Genomic DNA, 18,260 nt, shown 5'->3' with positions numbered 1-18,260 from the left:
CCTCAGTGTTTAAAAAAAAAAAAAAAAAAGACACACTGTAAAAAAATAACAGATTATTTGCTGTCAAACATTAAACACAGCTGAAGGAGGGGAAATAGTTTTGCTGTTAACAAACATGTTCAGGAAAAAACAACCTAAATGTGTGATTTTGAACCAATAGTTTGCCTACTTTACTTATTCACAGCAGGTTAGTGCAGCCGTTAAATTACACTCAGTATTAAACAGAAACTGTAAACGTTTTTCTTTGCTCTTGGTGTTTTGAATGAAATATATCGACTTCACAGACGAGCTGTGGGTGGAATAAGGAGGGCGATACAAGCTGTATGTTCTCGAGAAGTTTTTCCAAGTTTTATTAAAATGTAGCTTTTTACTCTGGCAGAGACGTGGACTTTTTTCATAAACCATGCTGCCTTTCTCTAATAGCATCAGTGCATGCATAGTATTCATCATTTATATTGATAATGGACATCGGAAAATGTCAGTGAAAGTTGAGCTTTGTATCCTATTAAAGGTTTTTGAAAATATCGACGACAATCTGGTTGCAGTGTATTCAAGATTGATGTAACCAGCACGTATATGTATATATATGTGTATATATATATATATATATATATATATATATATATATATATATGTGTGTATATATATATACATATGTGTGTGTGTGTATATATGTATTTATACGTGTATATATACTGTATGTATGTGCATATACTGTATGTTTGTGTGTATGTATATATATATATATATATATATATATATATATATATATATATATATATATATATATATATATATATATATATATATATATATATATATATATATATATATATATATATATGCAGCTCTTATTGTGTTGACAAACTGAGATGTTTCTTATCGTAAATAATGTCTCTTCCATTTGTCTGAATTAATCCAGTAGTTCTCTTCAAACCTCAGCCTGAACCAGTTGCAGTCAGGTCTCGGATGTCAAATGTATTGTTTTTCCAGGAGATATTTAAGTTTATTGTCCTTTTATTTATACTTTAGCTGGCAGATTAAACCGCACACGCAGAGGTAAAATGGAAAAAGACGTAAAAACACGACAAGGATTCAAAATACTATAAATTGTCTGCTATTTCAGTGTAATTTTATACCTTTGCAGGACGAGCTGTAATTGGAGCTTGTGACAAAGATGAGCCTTGATGTTGTGTAACATCAGTCTTTGTCAGGGGAGATTTACAAGAGCACATGGAACCAGGGAGAGATTAAGTGAATGGAAATAGATAAAGACAGGAAAAAAATGTTTTTGTTATTCTTACACGACACGGTGACGTAAATGATGTTCTTTTGAAAAAATGTGAATTGTTTTGTCTGTTATGAAGGCCGTGTGGAAGCTACTGTGGAACTCATGTCATAATCCAGCGTGTAAAGATTGAGTGACATTCTGAGCTGTGTCTTACACCCACTACAAAGTGTCTTTACCATTTTTGTAACTGGACACAAGTTGTCATTTCCACACCCAGTGCCCTTCAGTGCTTTGGGGGGGTCATAATTATACCCTATTTTTTCAAGTTAACCTAGTTCCCTGGTGTCCTAATGAACATATCTTGTGACATGCTTTGGTCAAAATACCATAAGGATGAAGCACCACAGCAGTTCAATCACCCTACCAAAACAGCCCTGTTCAGAACGCTCTGTTTCGTGGTATCTCTTTATGTCCACCTTAAAGGTCCACCTTAAAAAAAGTAAAATAAACTTAAGGGACAGGAAATGACATCAGCCACAGAGGCTACTGGGAGCATTTGCAGGCTCTAGCAGGCACATTGCCGTCATATATAACATGTATCCACTGGACAGATAAATCCTCTGAGGCTGAGGAAGTTTGTGTAGAACTCTGTGATGCACTGTGGAGCCAAGAATAGAACTGTTTGCGGACTTCCGGTTTTCGGATACCGTTGCCCTCACCTGCACTCTCGCGTGTTTTACGGACAAGGCGGAGCTCCACGAGACAACAATTCAAGGAAATTTAGCACATTGTGACGTAACAATGAGTGCGGAAGTCAACATCGCGTGTTTTATCTCCTGTACTTAGACTGAGGAGGACCACAAAAACATGACTGAGTCATCTTTGTTCACACTTTGCCGACTGATGGGACATCCAGAGTCCCAAATATAAGGATTTAAATGATCAATAAGTTGATTTTGCATAATATGGGTCCTTTAAAATGAGGTTTGGTCATTGGTGTTTTGTTGGTGATTTGATGCAGTATTTTAATGCTTATTTAAATGGCGGTCAGATGTGCTTATCTGATTGCTATGTTCACATTGTGTACCAGAAAGTATGTTGTTATTCTTCGCTTGCTTCATTACCGTCTGTTTGGAAGCACAAAATGCTCCCTCTGGCTGCGGTCAGAGCCTTTCCTTAAGTACACATTAGAGGCTGATAAGGCTATGAAAACATAAGCAATTATACAAACATACTTATGGGTAGTAAGTATTCAGTTTCTGCTAATAAACCCCACTATTATTTTCTGAAGCTACGAGAAAGAAAAATGGCATTTGCAAAGCAAGAAGCAGCCAGGAGATTTAAGTCTTAAACTAGTGCTCAACTTTAAGTTCATACACTTGATGTGCTTAGCAGTTGGTGCTCTCATGTGAAGTGTAAACATCTCTGCCAGATCTCCACGGCGTCATCGTTAGATTTTCATTTTTTATTGTTTGTCTATAACTCGACTGCCTGCGCCCGTTTCTGGCAGTTTTGTCATACACGCCTCCGTGAGCTCACGCCGCCCACAGGACTGCGAGTCTGACTGTGTGCATCTGCAAAAGTATTTCCAATCGAAGGAAGAGCTGTTACTAAGTAAAGCACATGGAAAAAGATATATTTGGTTTTATTCGAGCTAAGCTGAGTAGAATAAAACTCCTGGTTGCATAATAGCAAGCAAAACTCGATTCGTTTACCAGTGTTCTTGAAAACGAACAGGGATAATTTCACACAATTTATTCATCGGACTATAATTGCATATTTTCTGTGATGCCAGCCAGGAAAAGAGAAAAAGAGCACCCCAGATTTGCTTATTTCAAGGAAATTCCTCCACATTTTCCACATCTGGTGGACCCTGAAGTATTTTCATTGTGCCCAGTCATCGTTAAGACAACTTTACCAGGTACACCCCATCTGCAATTCACCTCCCTTTTGTCCTGGTGGCAGAGCAATAAAGGCAGCCACTAAATTGCCTACGGGCAATAAAGTACGCTTTCCCCTATAAAGTCACAGTGGATGAGTCCACAAAAAGATCTATGCACCTATACTGAGTTTACATAATGCCTTTTGAAGTAATAATAATGACTCTTATTATGTGTCTCTATAAGCAGGGACCTGATTTATGAACACACTGTATCTCTCTATCTTAAACACACACAGGTTCACACAGCTGTCCCTTTAAGGACATCCATCCATCATCTACCGATTTATCCTCCACCGGAGGGTCTCAGCTGACATAGGGCGATAGGCGGGGTACACCCAGGACAGTTCGCCAGTCCATCTCAGGGTCACACATAGAGACAAACAACCATTCACTCACACTCTCACACCTACGATCAATTTAGAGTGAACAATTCACCTAATCGGGGAGAACATGCAAACTCCATGCAGAAAGGCCCTTGTTCCAACCAGGGCTCGAACCTGGGTCTTCTTGCTGCAAAGGTGAGAGTGCTAACCCTGGGCCCTTTAAGGACATGGATTTATATTAATTTGGACAGCCTAACATTAACCATAACCAGTATGTACAGTATGTAAGTAACTAATCTAACTAAATCTTGGGCCTTATCTTCCCCCTTAACCATCCATCCATCTTCTACTTAGGAGGAAGCTGGAGAACCCAGAGAAAACCCATGCACACACGGGGAGAACATGCAAACTACATGCAGAAAGACCCTTGTTCCAACCTGCAAAGGCAAGAGTGCAAACCACTACAACAACCGTGTGGCCCTTAACTAACCCAGTTAATCAGATATGAGGTTCTGCCTTGTTAGGAACAGGTCGCCATGAGGACTGCTGGTCATTGTTTATGCAGAAAAGGTCCTAAAGAGGCGACAAATACAAGTACGCACACACATAGTAGTTAGATATTGTCGCTATAAGTGAAATTAAATGGAGGGAAATTACTGCATGACCTTTAACTGTCATAAATTACAAGCATCGCTCTCATCAGGTCTGGTTGATGTGTTACAAAAAAAGAAGCAGACAGGTCACATACAGTATATACATAACGTATGGATTTAATTCAGATTTCTTTCCACAAAAATATACATTTGAAGACAGCACTCGTCAGACAGCTTTGCATTGAAATATGTGGCACATTATTGCTCAGGCAGTGGGATTGTCTGTTATTTTTTTCAAAGCAGTGAAAGATCAACTCATATCAGGCCCAGATTAAAATGCCAAGTTTGTAACGCTCGACCGATGGCGACAACATTTTGTTCTCAACCACGGACTGAATTGCATAGCTATAATCGCGTTGAATAGCCAAAGCTGTGCTCGCTACACTAAATATTAACTTTCTAGACTTTAAAAAGAAGTCATAGTTTGTTGCACACGACGAGTGAGCCACTTGTTGAGGGAAAAAAAGCACAAAGTTTTCACTGTGCACGCACGGCATGTTGAATAACCAGCAGCAACATTATGCAATGACACAGTGCAAAACGTCCCTTTATCGTTCCATCGTCAACATCATTATCATCATTGGCTTTCGTGATTTGGCCGTGGAGGAGGGCGTGACGGAGGAGGCGCTCTACAGGGAGGTGGCCCCTGAGGTGGAGGCGGCAGGGAGCCGGTTGGAGAAGGGGGTGCAGGGACGGAGTTTGAGTTGCCAGGAGGCAGGGCTCTGTTCGGAGGAGGCGTGTACATGGGAAGGGTGGAGGTGGTGGAGGAAGAGGAGGAGGAGGAGGAGGAGGAGGAGGAGGAGGAGGAGCAAGGAGGAGGGGGAGTGGACGGCAGGGGCGGGAGCACTGAGGTCGGTGAGGGGGGCAAATTAGAGACGTGGCCGCCCTCCGATGGACACTGCTGGAAAGTGTGTGGCAAAGTGTAGACGGGTGTGGACGGATGGTTGTAGATGGGGTAGCGAGGGGCGGCGTAGGGTTTGCCGCGGGTGAAGTTGATGCACTTGCCCTGTAATTAGGGGAAAAAAAGGTTCATTGTAGAGACTTTGTTGATTAACTTTATTCACGCATGAATTATGAAAACCTCAGTTTTTATTCAGCTTTGGCTACAGTAAACTATGGCCAACGGTCTCCATGGCCAAACCTGATCACAGTGGGTAGGTGGCAGTGCATGTGGGGGTGCACAAAGGTCCAATGGGGTGGCTCGTGTGCAACTGCACTATCAACGCCCACTATGCATGAAAGGGTTAAAACCTACACTACTGTGTAGAAGTTTGGGGTCACCGATACAATTTCTTTACATTAAAATGCACTTTTATTTTTGCCCTTCAAACATCTGTGCTAACATAATTGCACAAGGGTTTTCTAATCATCCAATAATCTTCTAACACGATTAGCAAACACAATGTACCATTAGAACACTGGAGAGATGGTTGCTGGAAATGGGCCTCTATACACCTATGTACATATTCCATTAAAAACCAGAAAAAGCACTCAGAGAGCGCAGACCCCCTGCCAAGGCAGCTCAGTGCCTACAAAATACACCCTGCCAGCGCGCAGCGTCTATGGATCTTAAAAAATGTAATTGTTCCTGGTACCATTGTGGACATTTCCTGAAAATTTCATCCAAATCCGTCCGTGACTTTTCAAAAATAAGGACATTTCTAAGTGACCCCAAACTTTTGAACGGTAGCGTATAAATAATCAATATTAAACTTTATATTACGTAGGAACTTTTCTTTACTGTGTGTGTGTGTGTGTGTGTGTGTGTGTGTGTGTGTGTGTGTGTGTGTGTGTGTGTGTGTGTGTGTGTGTGTGTGTGTGTGTGTGTGTGTGTGTGTGTGTGTGTGTGTGTTGGACTGCCTATCGCCCTGTGTCAGCTGAGATTAAACAGGTAGCTAATGGATGAATGGACTTGCAAATGTAATGTAATGTAAAAAGTAGTGGTAAAGTTAAACTTAACTGGTTACAATCAAACAAGCAGTTGATTAAAAAAGAAATCTAAAAATCTTAATTGCAAATTTCTCCTGTAGACAAGACACTGCCGTGTACCTAATAAAAAATGTATTGACTCTACTGGGAAAGTGTTGGCCAGGATCAGAGAAATAAAAAGTTTTCAACACACTGAAAGAGGAAATTCCTGCGTTAGTGAGGAAAAATAAGGAAAACAGTATTCCTGCCAAACCAGCCGTCCTGACGCTGGGAGCTGGAAGAAGCAGGCAGCATCTCCTCTTAATGACTTCTCCAGAAATAGAGCATTCTTCCAGACAACACTGCGATTGTTGTTTTTTGTTTTTTTTTACCTTCAAGGGAACTCTCAAGTGCTGCGGTGAGCAGCACTTGAGAGTTCCCTTGAAGTCGCCATACTCATGAAATGAAGCAGATTTTTCTCTTTTTTTTGAAATAACACAGATTAGATTACAGCTCAGTCGTCGTTGTTTGATGTTGGAGCATGGAGACCTTCCCTTATCCCTCATTTCCACGGGCCATGAATTCAAACTCTGGTAAATTGTTAAACATCTGCCTGCCAAAGGTCACATAATTGGTTCACGATGAATATGTGTGTTTATCTCACAGCTGTTAAGACCCTTTTTTTCCCCCCGTAGTTGTCGTCGGTTTTGTGTGATTTCTGGTTTGCTCACCTTGTCTCCAGGAAGAGGACGCATCACAGACACTCGGTCATAGCCTTTTCTCAGGAATACACACAGAGCATCCAGCTTTCCCTGGAAAATGATCACACACAAAAAAACACGGATAAAGAAAAATGATCATTTAATGTATAGGTTAAGAAATCAAAAACGTTTATCTTTGTGGCTCTGCAACACTGCAGTTTACTGCACTTTCTCTCCTCCGCGTCTCGCGCCGATTCGTGCAAAGGCAAAGGTTTAAATGGTAGGAAGGACATTTAGATAAAGAATTTATTTTCTTAGGAATAACACCCACTCAACAGATTCCATATTCAGGGGTGAGCTCAGTTCATGTCTGGTTCGTATTACTATCCGTTCAGCTGAATAATATGTGAGGAAGTGGATTTATTAACTATTTCCTGGTAACACATCACTCTCCCAGATATAAGTCGGACCCGCTTTTAAAACATGTGGCTCATACATATGTTCACAGTGTCATCGAATACATCCAGTGACAGCGGTACAGCTTTGTAATAAATGGTTGAAGGGAGGTATGAAAAAGTGGATGTTGAGCTCATGCGTTGTTGTCTGCAGACTGCAGTTATTTGAGCTGATGGGAATCTGATAATAAGCAGAATCTTGAAAAATGCATTGGTGGTAAAGGAATTTTGAGAACCTTGATGGGAGAATACCACTTCTGTGGGCGGGTGGACTTGTGCGTGTTGTAGTACGGCCTCATTGGAAGTGTATCGCACTCTTCAGGCATCACCACCCGAGCGTTTTTAGCCTTTTCCAGTTTGGCTCCTTCTTCAGTGGAGCCTTTATCTCCCCAACGTACCTGAACAAAGACAAAAGCTCAGAGTGAAAATAATGTACTAATCATAATGTTATGGTCTGTAACTCCTATAAGTTCTGCTGCAGATGCAAAGAGCTGCAGTGTTTGCCAGTGTTTCCATCCACACTTGTGGTGGTGGTGTGGCTCCAGTGTTGAATTTATGATTAGGCTGGTCCACCACCACTCGCTCTGCTGCAGACTTAAATATGTCAACATCTGCTGGATGGATTGTTACTTTGCAACTTCACTGCACAAACATGGATTGTTCACAGACAATTGACCTGATGATCCGCTGACTTTTAGCCAAAATGTCTCCACAACAACAAGCTTTCAATCTGCGTTTGGAACAGATGTCCACTGAAGGAATCTGGAGAAGTGCAGACGGTAAAAACCACAAGTTTGGTTTTTCACCAAAAACCTGTAAAAGCAGTTAACATTACCCCCGAGCCTGAGCTTTGCATTTATTTCCAATTAGCAAACATTAAAGGTGCATTATGTAATAAATCTAAAGCAACTGGCCATAAAATCCTCCTAATATGTCACAGAGACTCAGGAATAATATTCATATAACAAACTGAACTCACCAACAACAACAGTACAGACAAAATATTTGCATTAAAAAAAGATATTTTGCAGACTGCAAATCATGTTTATGTTTTGAAATCATGTTTTGGCATGTGGCGCCACCTACCGCAGTCTACCAATCATTGCAGTCAGTAGAGTCTCAGCTGCCGAGCAACCACGGGTTGCCAGTTACGTCAGAAAACCAAACCTAAAAGACCTCGGTATTTTTAATTTGAATGTAGTAACCGTTTTTGGCCACATTCTTACATATGGCACCTTTAACATTCTAAATTCACGTTTGAATCCTCACAAAACCTGCATTCCCACAGACGAAGCACGTCACTAAGCTTTTCCCCAGGTCTCTCCTCCCCCGACTAAAGTGTCAGTCGTGATTTGACACATCGACAGTTGAAGCCTGTACTGTCAAAGAAACCGTGGAAGGTCGATAGTTACTAAAATTCCCTCCCTTGCAGCTGCGACAGACAAAACCATGACGGCTCTGAGTTGGCCGAGGAAGCACTGAAATGAGGCTGCACATAGTTTCCACTGCTCTGTTTGGAAGCGGCACCAGCGGCTGCTCTGTGTGCGCCGCCATAAAGCACTTAACACTAAGTAAGAAGTGCGATTATATCTCCGTGACTTTCATTCACTCAGACAACATACGCATGTGGTTCTTCTTCTTGACATGAAGACGTGTCAGTCGGTCTCCTTTCTGTTGTTCTGTGGATGTCTGAAGACAAACTTCATGAACTTCTGTTACCGTTTTTCCATCCTTGTCACAACTAAGAGTTGATTTCTGTTGCCAAACTCATTTTTTGGAGTTCTGTGTCTCCTGAGCTGTGTGAGATACCTGAATTTCCCCCAGACAGGATTCATAAAGTCTACTGTGTCGAACACAACAACCACTACATGCAAACCTTTCCTGGTTGCAGATCTGCACAGACATTTTGGCCTAAGAGTCTTTAAAAGCTTGTGGTTTACTGACCAGATGGTCTCACGTTAACTCTCACTGGCTCCCAGAACAAAGCCATAACGACAAAGCGACTCTTGCCTACTCATCTCTTTTAAGGTATGAGTCAAGTCCTGCTTTTTCTTCGTAAGCCCACGTTATTTCAACAAGAGCTAAACGTGCTGAGTCGCAAGATTCAAGCTCGACACATTTGTCATCTGTGGACCTGATGCCATACCCTGATTAAATCTACTTTTAATAATGTCCACGTATTAAATAAAGCATTTCCAGATGATTTGGACCTCATTTAACCTCCAGTAGAGAGATTTTGTTTCACAACCTCAGACATTTATCTTCATTTACATCAAATATATTGCACATAATGAACATTTCAAGTTTTATTCACAGATGTATTTGCTCTTTAAAGCGAGAGTTACCTCCATTCTCTTAATGCCTCCAACTCCACGTCCTCCATAGTACGAGGCGTCCACAGTGGGCCACCTCTTCTTGGGAAAACCGTCTTCATCATCCTGTTTAAGACCACGTGTTTGCTTTATTAGGTAATGACTGTTGTAAATAAATGTAAATGTCTTTCTGATCGACTTACAGAGCTGTCCTCCATTACCGGAGGAGGCGGGTCACGGATGACCTGCAGACAAATAAAGTGTCCTCTTACTTAACATGAGTATTTTTGACAAGAATGTCGATCGTCACTTTTCAGGGAATCCAAGATGGCTGACGTACCACAGTGCAGCAGAGAGGCCAGAACCACCACAGCAGAAGGACGATGAGCAGGAGCAGCAGGATGAGAAGAGCGATGGCCACAAATGTCCCGTCAGACTGAAAGAGGGGAAAAAGATACAGAGCGTAAACAGTGGTGATAGTCACACACGTGCTGGGATGTGCTTTAAATGAAATGACAAAAAAACATTAGACAGACTTGAGTTTATTTAATTCCTTTTAACCTCACTTTCCTTCTTGTTTACTTACACAAGTGACTGCAGATATTGTGACGGAGCTGGATATGAAGCTCAGGCCGTTGTTCATGCTAACGTGGAGAGTGGCTGACCTGCAGAAACGGTAAGATCACTACTTTGATTGTACAAATATACTCAGAAGAGCACAGACGGTATTTCCACCAAGGTCAAACCATTTTTCTTTTTATCCCGAAAAGACCAAATTATTACGTGGATCTCAACACCACAAATATGCCTTAAGTCATTTCCTGAATCATAAACAAGTCGGATCTGATCATGGATCTGCGCCAAAACAGATCGAGTTCTCCTTGGTTCAGTCCTCTTTCCTCCAGAGTTTAACGCAAAATGAGTTCAGCACGTTTTACGTAATACTGGTGTCAATCAAACAAAAAAACCAGCAGATGTGAGTGAGGTAATATACACTTAATAATCAGCTCACACGATACAACAGAACAGAGCATATCGATTGAGAGTTGTGTGATGTAATGAAGTTTCCACTTGAATGAAATGTTCCTGTTTCTGTTCCTGTTTCTGTTCATCAGTGGTTAACTTACGTTCCATGTTTTTCCAGAACAGGAGCTGGGCACAGAAGGTAGGTGTCCCTCACCACCAGAGGTCTTTTCACTGTGGAAGAGAGTGTGTTTGACACTACATGTGTTAACAGAAGTGTAAAAGTCATCGTCAGCATGCTGCACGTCTGCTCATGAAACTTCAATCCCAGACTAATATGTGTACACTCTTAGAAATAAAAGTGCTAAGCAGAACCATATGAGGTTCTTCGGCCTGTCCTCATAGGAGAACCCTTTTTGGCTCCAGGTAGGTAGTTCTACCTGGAACCCTTTTAAACCCCTTTATTCAGGAAAGGGGTTTTAAAGGGTTCTCTGGATCAAAATTGAAAAACCCTTTCTTTGAAAAGGTGCTTTTCAGAAGCAAATGGTTCCAGGTAGAACCTCAGCCCTTGTAGAAGAAGGACCCTTTTGGAACCCTTATTTCTAAGAGTGTACTGCAAACTCTGGTCGTGTCTCTGTTGTTGTGCAAATGGAGCGGCTGTTACGCAAGTCAAACTTCAGACTTAACTGTCGGACAATAAAGTATATCATCATCATCATCGTCATCCAATTATTGTGTTACCCAATTTTTTGGACTTCCTCTCTTCTATGGAAAATGAAGCAAAAGAGGGAGTGTTGTGGTTCATGCTGGTTCCTGATGAGATTCACAGAGGAGGAGGAGGAGGAGGAGGTGGAGGGTGCTGATGGCTTTTTTTGGGGAGGGCAGGGATTTAAATCATTGTGAGCAGTAATTAACTGTGCCCCCATGTTTTAGGTGGAGCTGATCTTCTCAGGAAGATACATATAATATACATACTGTATTTCCAAATCAAACCAATGATTTAAGTACACATATGTTCCACTTGCTCAAGGTTTCAGACTGGAATAAGAAAAGGCTTGACAAATTTGGCCTAGACCATTAGCATTCATATGACTTAGCTTAGCATAGCTTGTTTTTGTTTTGTTTGTTTTTGGTTTCTGACACTTCCTGAGAGAAATAGCTGGCTTTTTAGCTGCTTAATGCTGTGCTATATGTAAAAAAAAAAGTTTAAGATGCTAATTTGCTATGCTGAGCTAACGGGAAGTGTAGAATTGTGTTGAAAGTAAGCCGCTCCTTTGCACAATCCTTATCATGCACAATCTTATGGTTTATATGTATTCTGACTTTAAACTTCTAAATGTTATCATATTGTCGATCTGTAAAAGCTCTAAATATCCCAAAGCTTAACACTGTCACACAGCTACTCACTCATCGTAACGGTGTCGTTGATGCGAAAGCTGCACAGAACCTTCTGCTCGTCTCTGGCTTGAAGGAAACCGTTTCCTTTGACGACAACCTGAAATGATTCTGAAACGACAGATGCGCTGATGTTCAGTCAATCTTGAAAAGAAAACACGAGTGGAGTCGCTAACTTAAATTGAGCACATAGCTGTATATATTGTGTTTAATCCGCTGGTTTGTTTCCTCACCTCCTTCACAGATGCTGGAAGGCTCTACGGCCAGGATCTCGATGCACGATTTCTTCAGAATCTACGAGGGGGAAACTGCAATTTAAGTACGTGAACTCTTATTCTTAGCAATGTGCACATTTCCATGTCATGCTTGTGTTGTTTGTACCGAGTCAATGACCCCCTGTAGAGCCTCGAAGCCATCATTGACAGGGAACACGTGGTCCTGACTGTCAGCTATTGTAGAGAGCTGTCAAGAAATGGGAAATTATTCAGTTGTCTGGTCTCTTTAGCTAATTTATTTATTTATTTATTTATTAGCCTACTTGGTTTACCTGGGTTTCATTGAAGTCTTTCACTCCGACACAGTAAACAGAGGCACCTAACTGTCGTGCTCTGCTCGCCTGAATTCAAATAAGACAGAGTGGTTGATGTAGGTCGTGAGAGGATATGAATAAAAAAATTAATAAAAAACCTTCCAAAGGGTTTTCACATCACCTCTCTTTGTGCCAAGTCAAACTGATTCTCTCTCAGTTCACCATCTGTTAGAGCGATGATGACACTGGCTGTCCTGTAACCTAAGCACCAGAGCCAGATTAAAAGAGAGGGAGAATTTAAATAAAAACACAGCAATAACATTTTTATTGTATTTTTTAAAATAGGGAATTAATGAGACCAGAAAAATATCATCAGAGCAGCCGTGTTTTTGGATTAAATCTGTGTCATGTAAACGGATAAAATGATTACAGAAAAAGGGAAAATCTCACCATCTCCAGTTCCGTAGTAGATTTGCTCACTGGCCTGAGAGAAGGGATGTTTTGAATTATCAGTGGCTTAATGTAGCTAATCAGATTATGGTGAGAAAAGCAGGATCAGTTTCCTCTAAACTTCACATACGACTTACTCTTTGAAAACCTTTGTGCATGAAGGTGTCTCCGCCCGGCTGCACCATGCGCAGCTGCTCCAGTCCAGCTCGGATCTGCTCTCTGATAATGAATGCATCCCAGAGGACACAGAATGGTTTTAGTTGATGTGTAACACACTGAGCTAAGAATGCAAAATATATCATTTGGTTGAGTCTGTGTTTGTTCCACCTGTCTTCTGTTAGTGGCATGAGAGTCCTTCCCTCTGTTGAAAATACAATAAAAGACATCCGCAGCTGAGGACTGGAAAAAAAAAAAGAGAAGAAGAAGACGCAGCTGTTATGTTTCACCGTCTGTTGTTTTCTCCTTCTCTCTGTGCATTTACCTAAAAAAATTCCAGTCTCTTTTGTTTTCCGTGTGAACCCACCTGATGAACTTGTGTGCCAAGTGGTCGACAAAGTAATAAATCTCATTCCAGTAATGTTGCACACTTCCAGACCTGAGGAGGAGAAGAGTCAGAGGGAAACAATAACACTGAACGTTAACCTCGTCCAGATTCCTTCATTTGTCAGGTAATTTCTTTCTTTGACATGTGTTTATTTTTTTATACCATACTGGTATGCATGGTTTTCTCCATGTTGTAGTGATGGGCAAACTTTAGTGATGATAGTGATGATAGATGACAAGTCAGTAAATATAGGCTCTTTCAGAGAGTAATCTCCTTCATGTGAAGTGTTAAATAAACAATAAAACTCTCTCAGGGTCATCTGCTGTGTCAGTTGATGGAGCAGACAGAACCCGTTAATAATAAAAAAATATTCCACAACTTCAAAGACAATCTGATGACATGTGGATGCACAGGATGAAATTCCTAAATTTATTAGGAACAGATCTGGCCTAATCTTTTCTACACATTCGCTGAAGAATTGTTCAATGGTACATGCATTAAATGAAGTTGTTATTCATTTATTGACTTTATATCTCTTTAAAGGAGCTGGTTTAATGGTTTAAATGACAGTATTATTATCAGAGAAATGATATCACACATACATTTGCTCTTGGGTCATTGGGCGGTGGTGTGTCGGTGTGTGTGTCCAGAGTGACGACACAAAAGAATAAATAATAATCATCTGTGACTCTGCTGGTTCAATGGAAGAAACATGTTTGCTTCAAAGACATGATGATAGAACAATGAGAAAGCGTTGCATTATCAAAAATAGAAGTGATGTAAATCAGATTTCAGTTATCATGGTTATTAGGGTTAAGGTGCTGATTTCCATTGGTTTCTAAATGGAACTGTATCTATGGATGAGGGAAAGCAACAGCAATAGTATCACTAATCTCCATTTATCCAAAACACAGTCATATTCTCATACAGTTCATACAATCTTGTCTACTTTCTTGAGTCCCAGCTAAGTACCATACGAACGTTTGCCTTTTTTAACATTGAAAAAGATTCAAAAATTCATTCTCATTTCATTTATATCCAAAAACTTGATGGTACTCTTCAGTGATCTTCAAGAAGTGATAATAGAAACTGCTACTGCTTACACGTACTGTATATGAGTGCTACATCAAGGTAAAGTGCTTTTGTTAGTTTATTGTAACAGTCAACAACATCTTAAAGGCACCATATGTAAGAATGTGGCCAAAAACGGTTACTACACTCAAATTCAAAATACCAAGGTTTTTATGTTTCGTTTTCTGACATAACTGGCAACCCGTGGTTGCTCGGCATCTGAAACTCTACTGACTGCAATGATTGGTAGATGGTGGTAGGTGGCGCCACATGCCAAAACATGATTTCAAAACATAAACATGATTTGCAGTCTGCAAAATATATTTTTTTAATGCAAATATTTTGTCTGTACTGTTGTTGTTGGTGAGTTCAGTTTGTTATATGAACATTATTCCTGAGTCTCTGTGACATATTAGGAGGATTTTATGGCCAGTTGCTTTAGATGTATTACATAATGCACCTTTAAATATAAAATACCACCTTGGGTTAAAACTTGGACACATACGGTAAACCCAGAACATGAATACAAGCTGTCTGGAGGTGAAACACTGCACTTTTCCGTGTAGGCTGTGCTTCAAGGGTACTTTAGGGTCCACTTAAAGGGTTCTTCTTCCTGCCAGTTATTATAGTGCGGGGACTTGTGAGATAAAGAACATGCCGCTATTCTATACACTCTGAGTCGTTTCCTAAGAAAATCTACACACCTGAGATTATTTTTGATTTAAAAATTACATTAATGATTAATCTGAATTGCTGGCATTTTAGCATGTAACTAGTCAGTTGTATCAGCTCATCATCTATTACCATTATTGTCACTTCACACACAGGGGATCAGTGAGTTTTAGCTTTTGTGTTTCCCCCTGAACACAACCTCATCATTGTTTCAGCATCAAACCGCAGCTGCTGATTAAACAAAACAAATCGACAGAAGAAAGTAAGTGTTTTGAATAGCAGCTCAGTAAATGGAGAGAACTGTCAGCCTCCTCTAATGCCACGCTGCCTCTCTTCTTCTTCTTCTTCTTCTCCCTCTCCCTTTGCTTATGTTTTCATCCATCCTGTGATGTGAGTGCCAGAGACGGCCAAAAACTCGGGATAGTCTGGAACATCTGGCTCTAATGGAGAAAGGGTTCTGCAGACTGAAGCAGTGGGACCTTAAACTGAGTCTATGTGGGCTGCTGCGCTCAGTTAACAATAAGACAACAAGAAACCGTGCCGTGCATTAAGTGGCTGCATGAAATCGTCAGTCGACAACACGCTCTCTATCAAATCATACAAATTAAAGCTATAAACCGCTGATTGAAAAAAGCATACAAACACAGCTGCAGTGTATTTATGTGCGCACGGATCGACAGAAATTGCCTCTTTTGGTCCAGGAAACTATGACTGTACGACCTGGCCGAGTGAACAACTTCACACTGACACTGATTTGATCTGCCCTTTTCAGGCGTTTTACATTAGCTGCGTGACAGATGAACAGACGCTGTAATTCAAACCTCATGTCGGCCCCAAAGAGAAGCCTCATCTGCAGAAATCTGTCTGTGTTTGCAAGGAAAAAAAAAAAAAACACGAATCTGCAAATTAGCTGGCAACAAGAATCAATTGATTAATTCAGGCTTTGTTTGTTAAGAAAGTTTTCCACCCGCTCTCTGATTTATGCTTCTCATAAGTGATGGTTTCCTGCTTTTTCTTCTTTTATATAAAATGGGAAACTAAATATATTTAGTTCAAACTTAATGCAAACATTTAATGCAGAAAACTCTCAATGCTATGAATCTAGAAAACCGTCAGAAAATTAATAATTCCCATAGCTCGTTGCAAGACTGATTATGTATTCTTGACATCGGTAATGCAATCAAATTGTTTGATCAGCTGGAAAATGTAGGAGCTTTAAAGATTCACTAATAATACAATGTTTTTTACTTGACTACAAATAATTAACAGATTTTTAAACTGCTCACAAAAAGCAGGAAGAGCCAGACAAAGATAAGCACCAGTTTTCCTTTGTCCAGTTAAAATAAACACTGACGCTCATCATTACAGGTAACACAACCTGCAGCTGGATAGGTGCTCCATTAATACCCCTGGAGAGTGAATTTTAATAGTGTTTGCACCTGAAAAGTTGAAGCACTCACTTGTCCAAAACAAAGTAGAGGTCAAATCCTCCATAGCAGGATGACCCTGCCTCCCTCCTGTCATGGATCTGTTCTGCAGTGCCGGCCACCAGGACGGTCATCAGCATGCCCACCTCCAGACCGAGCAGGACCTGCCTGCACCAGCTGTGGGACATGACTCCGAACTTCAGATGGAGCATCCGCTCGACCTCAGAAAGGAGAACCATAAATACTCTCCTGAGTCTCGACTGACTTTTCCTTCCAACCTTCTCCCTCACCACCCTGTGACACGGCGAGCCATCCTTCGAGGACTGGGATCCTCAAAACAGGAGTTGGAGTTAGTTCCTCTCTAGGATCAGTGTCCCATCTCCTGAGCTGCAGATGTGTGCTGGCAGAGGAGGAGTGAAGCTGAGTGTGCAGCTCCTTCTCTCTCTCTCTCTCTCTCTTACACTCAATCATTTCAGCACATGGTGCCATGAGTTCATGCTAAACTAAAGAAAACACATGTATTAGTGATTTAGTGATTCTTTCACTGGTATGTATGAATGAGCCTCCACTTTCCACTTCTAGTTTGTTTTTTTCCCCCTGCTTTGAACAGTTTCTCCCTTTAGATTCTCCTGCAAGTTTTTCTGATCTCTACACCTTAACCGTCAGTGCCACTTAGTGGTAAACAAATGCATCATGAAGTACTTCACTGCACTATATGTGCACTAATATGTTGGATATCTGTTATCACCAGCCACTTTATTAGGTACACAGGACACCAAAGAAGATTTACACTCACTGGATATTTTCTTTTTTTTTATAGACCATTATCTACAAACCCTTGAAATATTTGTGTGTTAAAATTCCATGTGATTGCTTAAACAAGCTGTTTATGTGCCTAATAAATTATAATTTTTTTTATTATTTACTATTTAATGGCTCACAGCAAAGTGAAACTGAAAAATATTTCATAAATACACATTTTTGTCTTTAAAGGAGAGTATACTAATTGTTCATCCTTTCTCGGTTCCCCCCCACACATAGGTGCCTCGTTCCTGTACCTGACCACCAGATGTCCTCTGTCTGCTCTCATTGTCAGCTGACCCTAACCCTCCCAGCTGCTGCTTATCACCAATACGTGTCTGTGTGTTTAAATACGACAGTTTCTGGGGTTGCTTTTGCCAGATTCTATGCGTTGCTTAACTGCTGTGACTTTCAAGCTGTTCTTGGTTTCCTGTTTATGTATAAAAAAAAGCTGGAGTATGAGCGAGTGTACTGTCATGTAAAAGTGAGACAACTAAAATGAGTTGAAATGTCAGATAAGTAACTTTTTCCATTGCACTTAAGGAAGAAAAACAACTGAATGCACATGTTCTAACACCACTATACAGAATTTCAGGTCTGTATTATAAGATTATTATCAGATTATATGGAATGTTTGGCTATTTAGGATATTTAATTTCCAGTTAGAGGTAAATGTGAGAAACGTAAATAGAGTTTTCAAGGTGAAATCTGGATTTGTTTACGACTGGACTGAGGCAACCTAGCTGTTTTCATGCTAATACTATCCAGCTGGCTAGGTTCAAGTCATTAATTTAGGAGAGTTTATTGACAGAAATAGAATATACAAGCATGTTTTATAAGTGTATAATCATTTTAGAATAAAAATAATTTGGTTTTTGTAGCC

The 18,260-nt window shown here is 40.5% G+C and overlaps 1 protein-coding gene across 1 annotated transcript; it reads right to left on the bottom strand.

Annotated features, from left to right (window-relative positions):
• Positions 1-4,265: 4,265 nt before the first annotated feature.
• Positions 4,266-16,920, bottom strand: LOC310938119 (anthrax toxin receptor 1-like). The gene is made up of 18 exons (XM_083902560.1): positions 16,610-16,920; positions 13,386-13,457; positions 13,190-13,261; positions 13,000-13,081; positions 12,863-12,896; positions 12,594-12,673; positions 12,431-12,499; positions 12,265-12,345; positions 12,117-12,177; positions 11,896-11,994; positions 10,653-10,722; positions 10,112-10,190; positions 9,866-9,961; positions 9,729-9,770; positions 9,559-9,651; positions 7,450-7,611; positions 6,789-6,869; positions 4,266-5,155 (listed from the first exon to the last, which is right to left on the bottom strand). Exons 1-18 carry the CDS (start codon positions 16,813-16,815, stop codon positions 4,727-4,729), a joined length of 1,908 nt encoding a protein of 635 aa, XP_083758686.1. The 5' UTR covers positions 16,816-16,920; the 3' UTR covers positions 4,266-4,726.
• Positions 16,921-18,260: the final 1,340 nt, after the last annotated feature.

Source organism: Microchirus variegatus, assembly GCF_963457635.1.
Source record: "Microchirus variegatus genome assembly, chromosome: 16".
In the NCBI taxonomy this organism is placed as follows: domain Eukaryota; kingdom Metazoa; phylum Chordata; class Actinopteri; order Pleuronectiformes; family Soleidae; genus Microchirus; species Microchirus variegatus.
The sequence above is the reverse complement of the archived record's forward strand: the minus strand, read 5'-3'. Positions and strand labels throughout refer to the sequence as shown.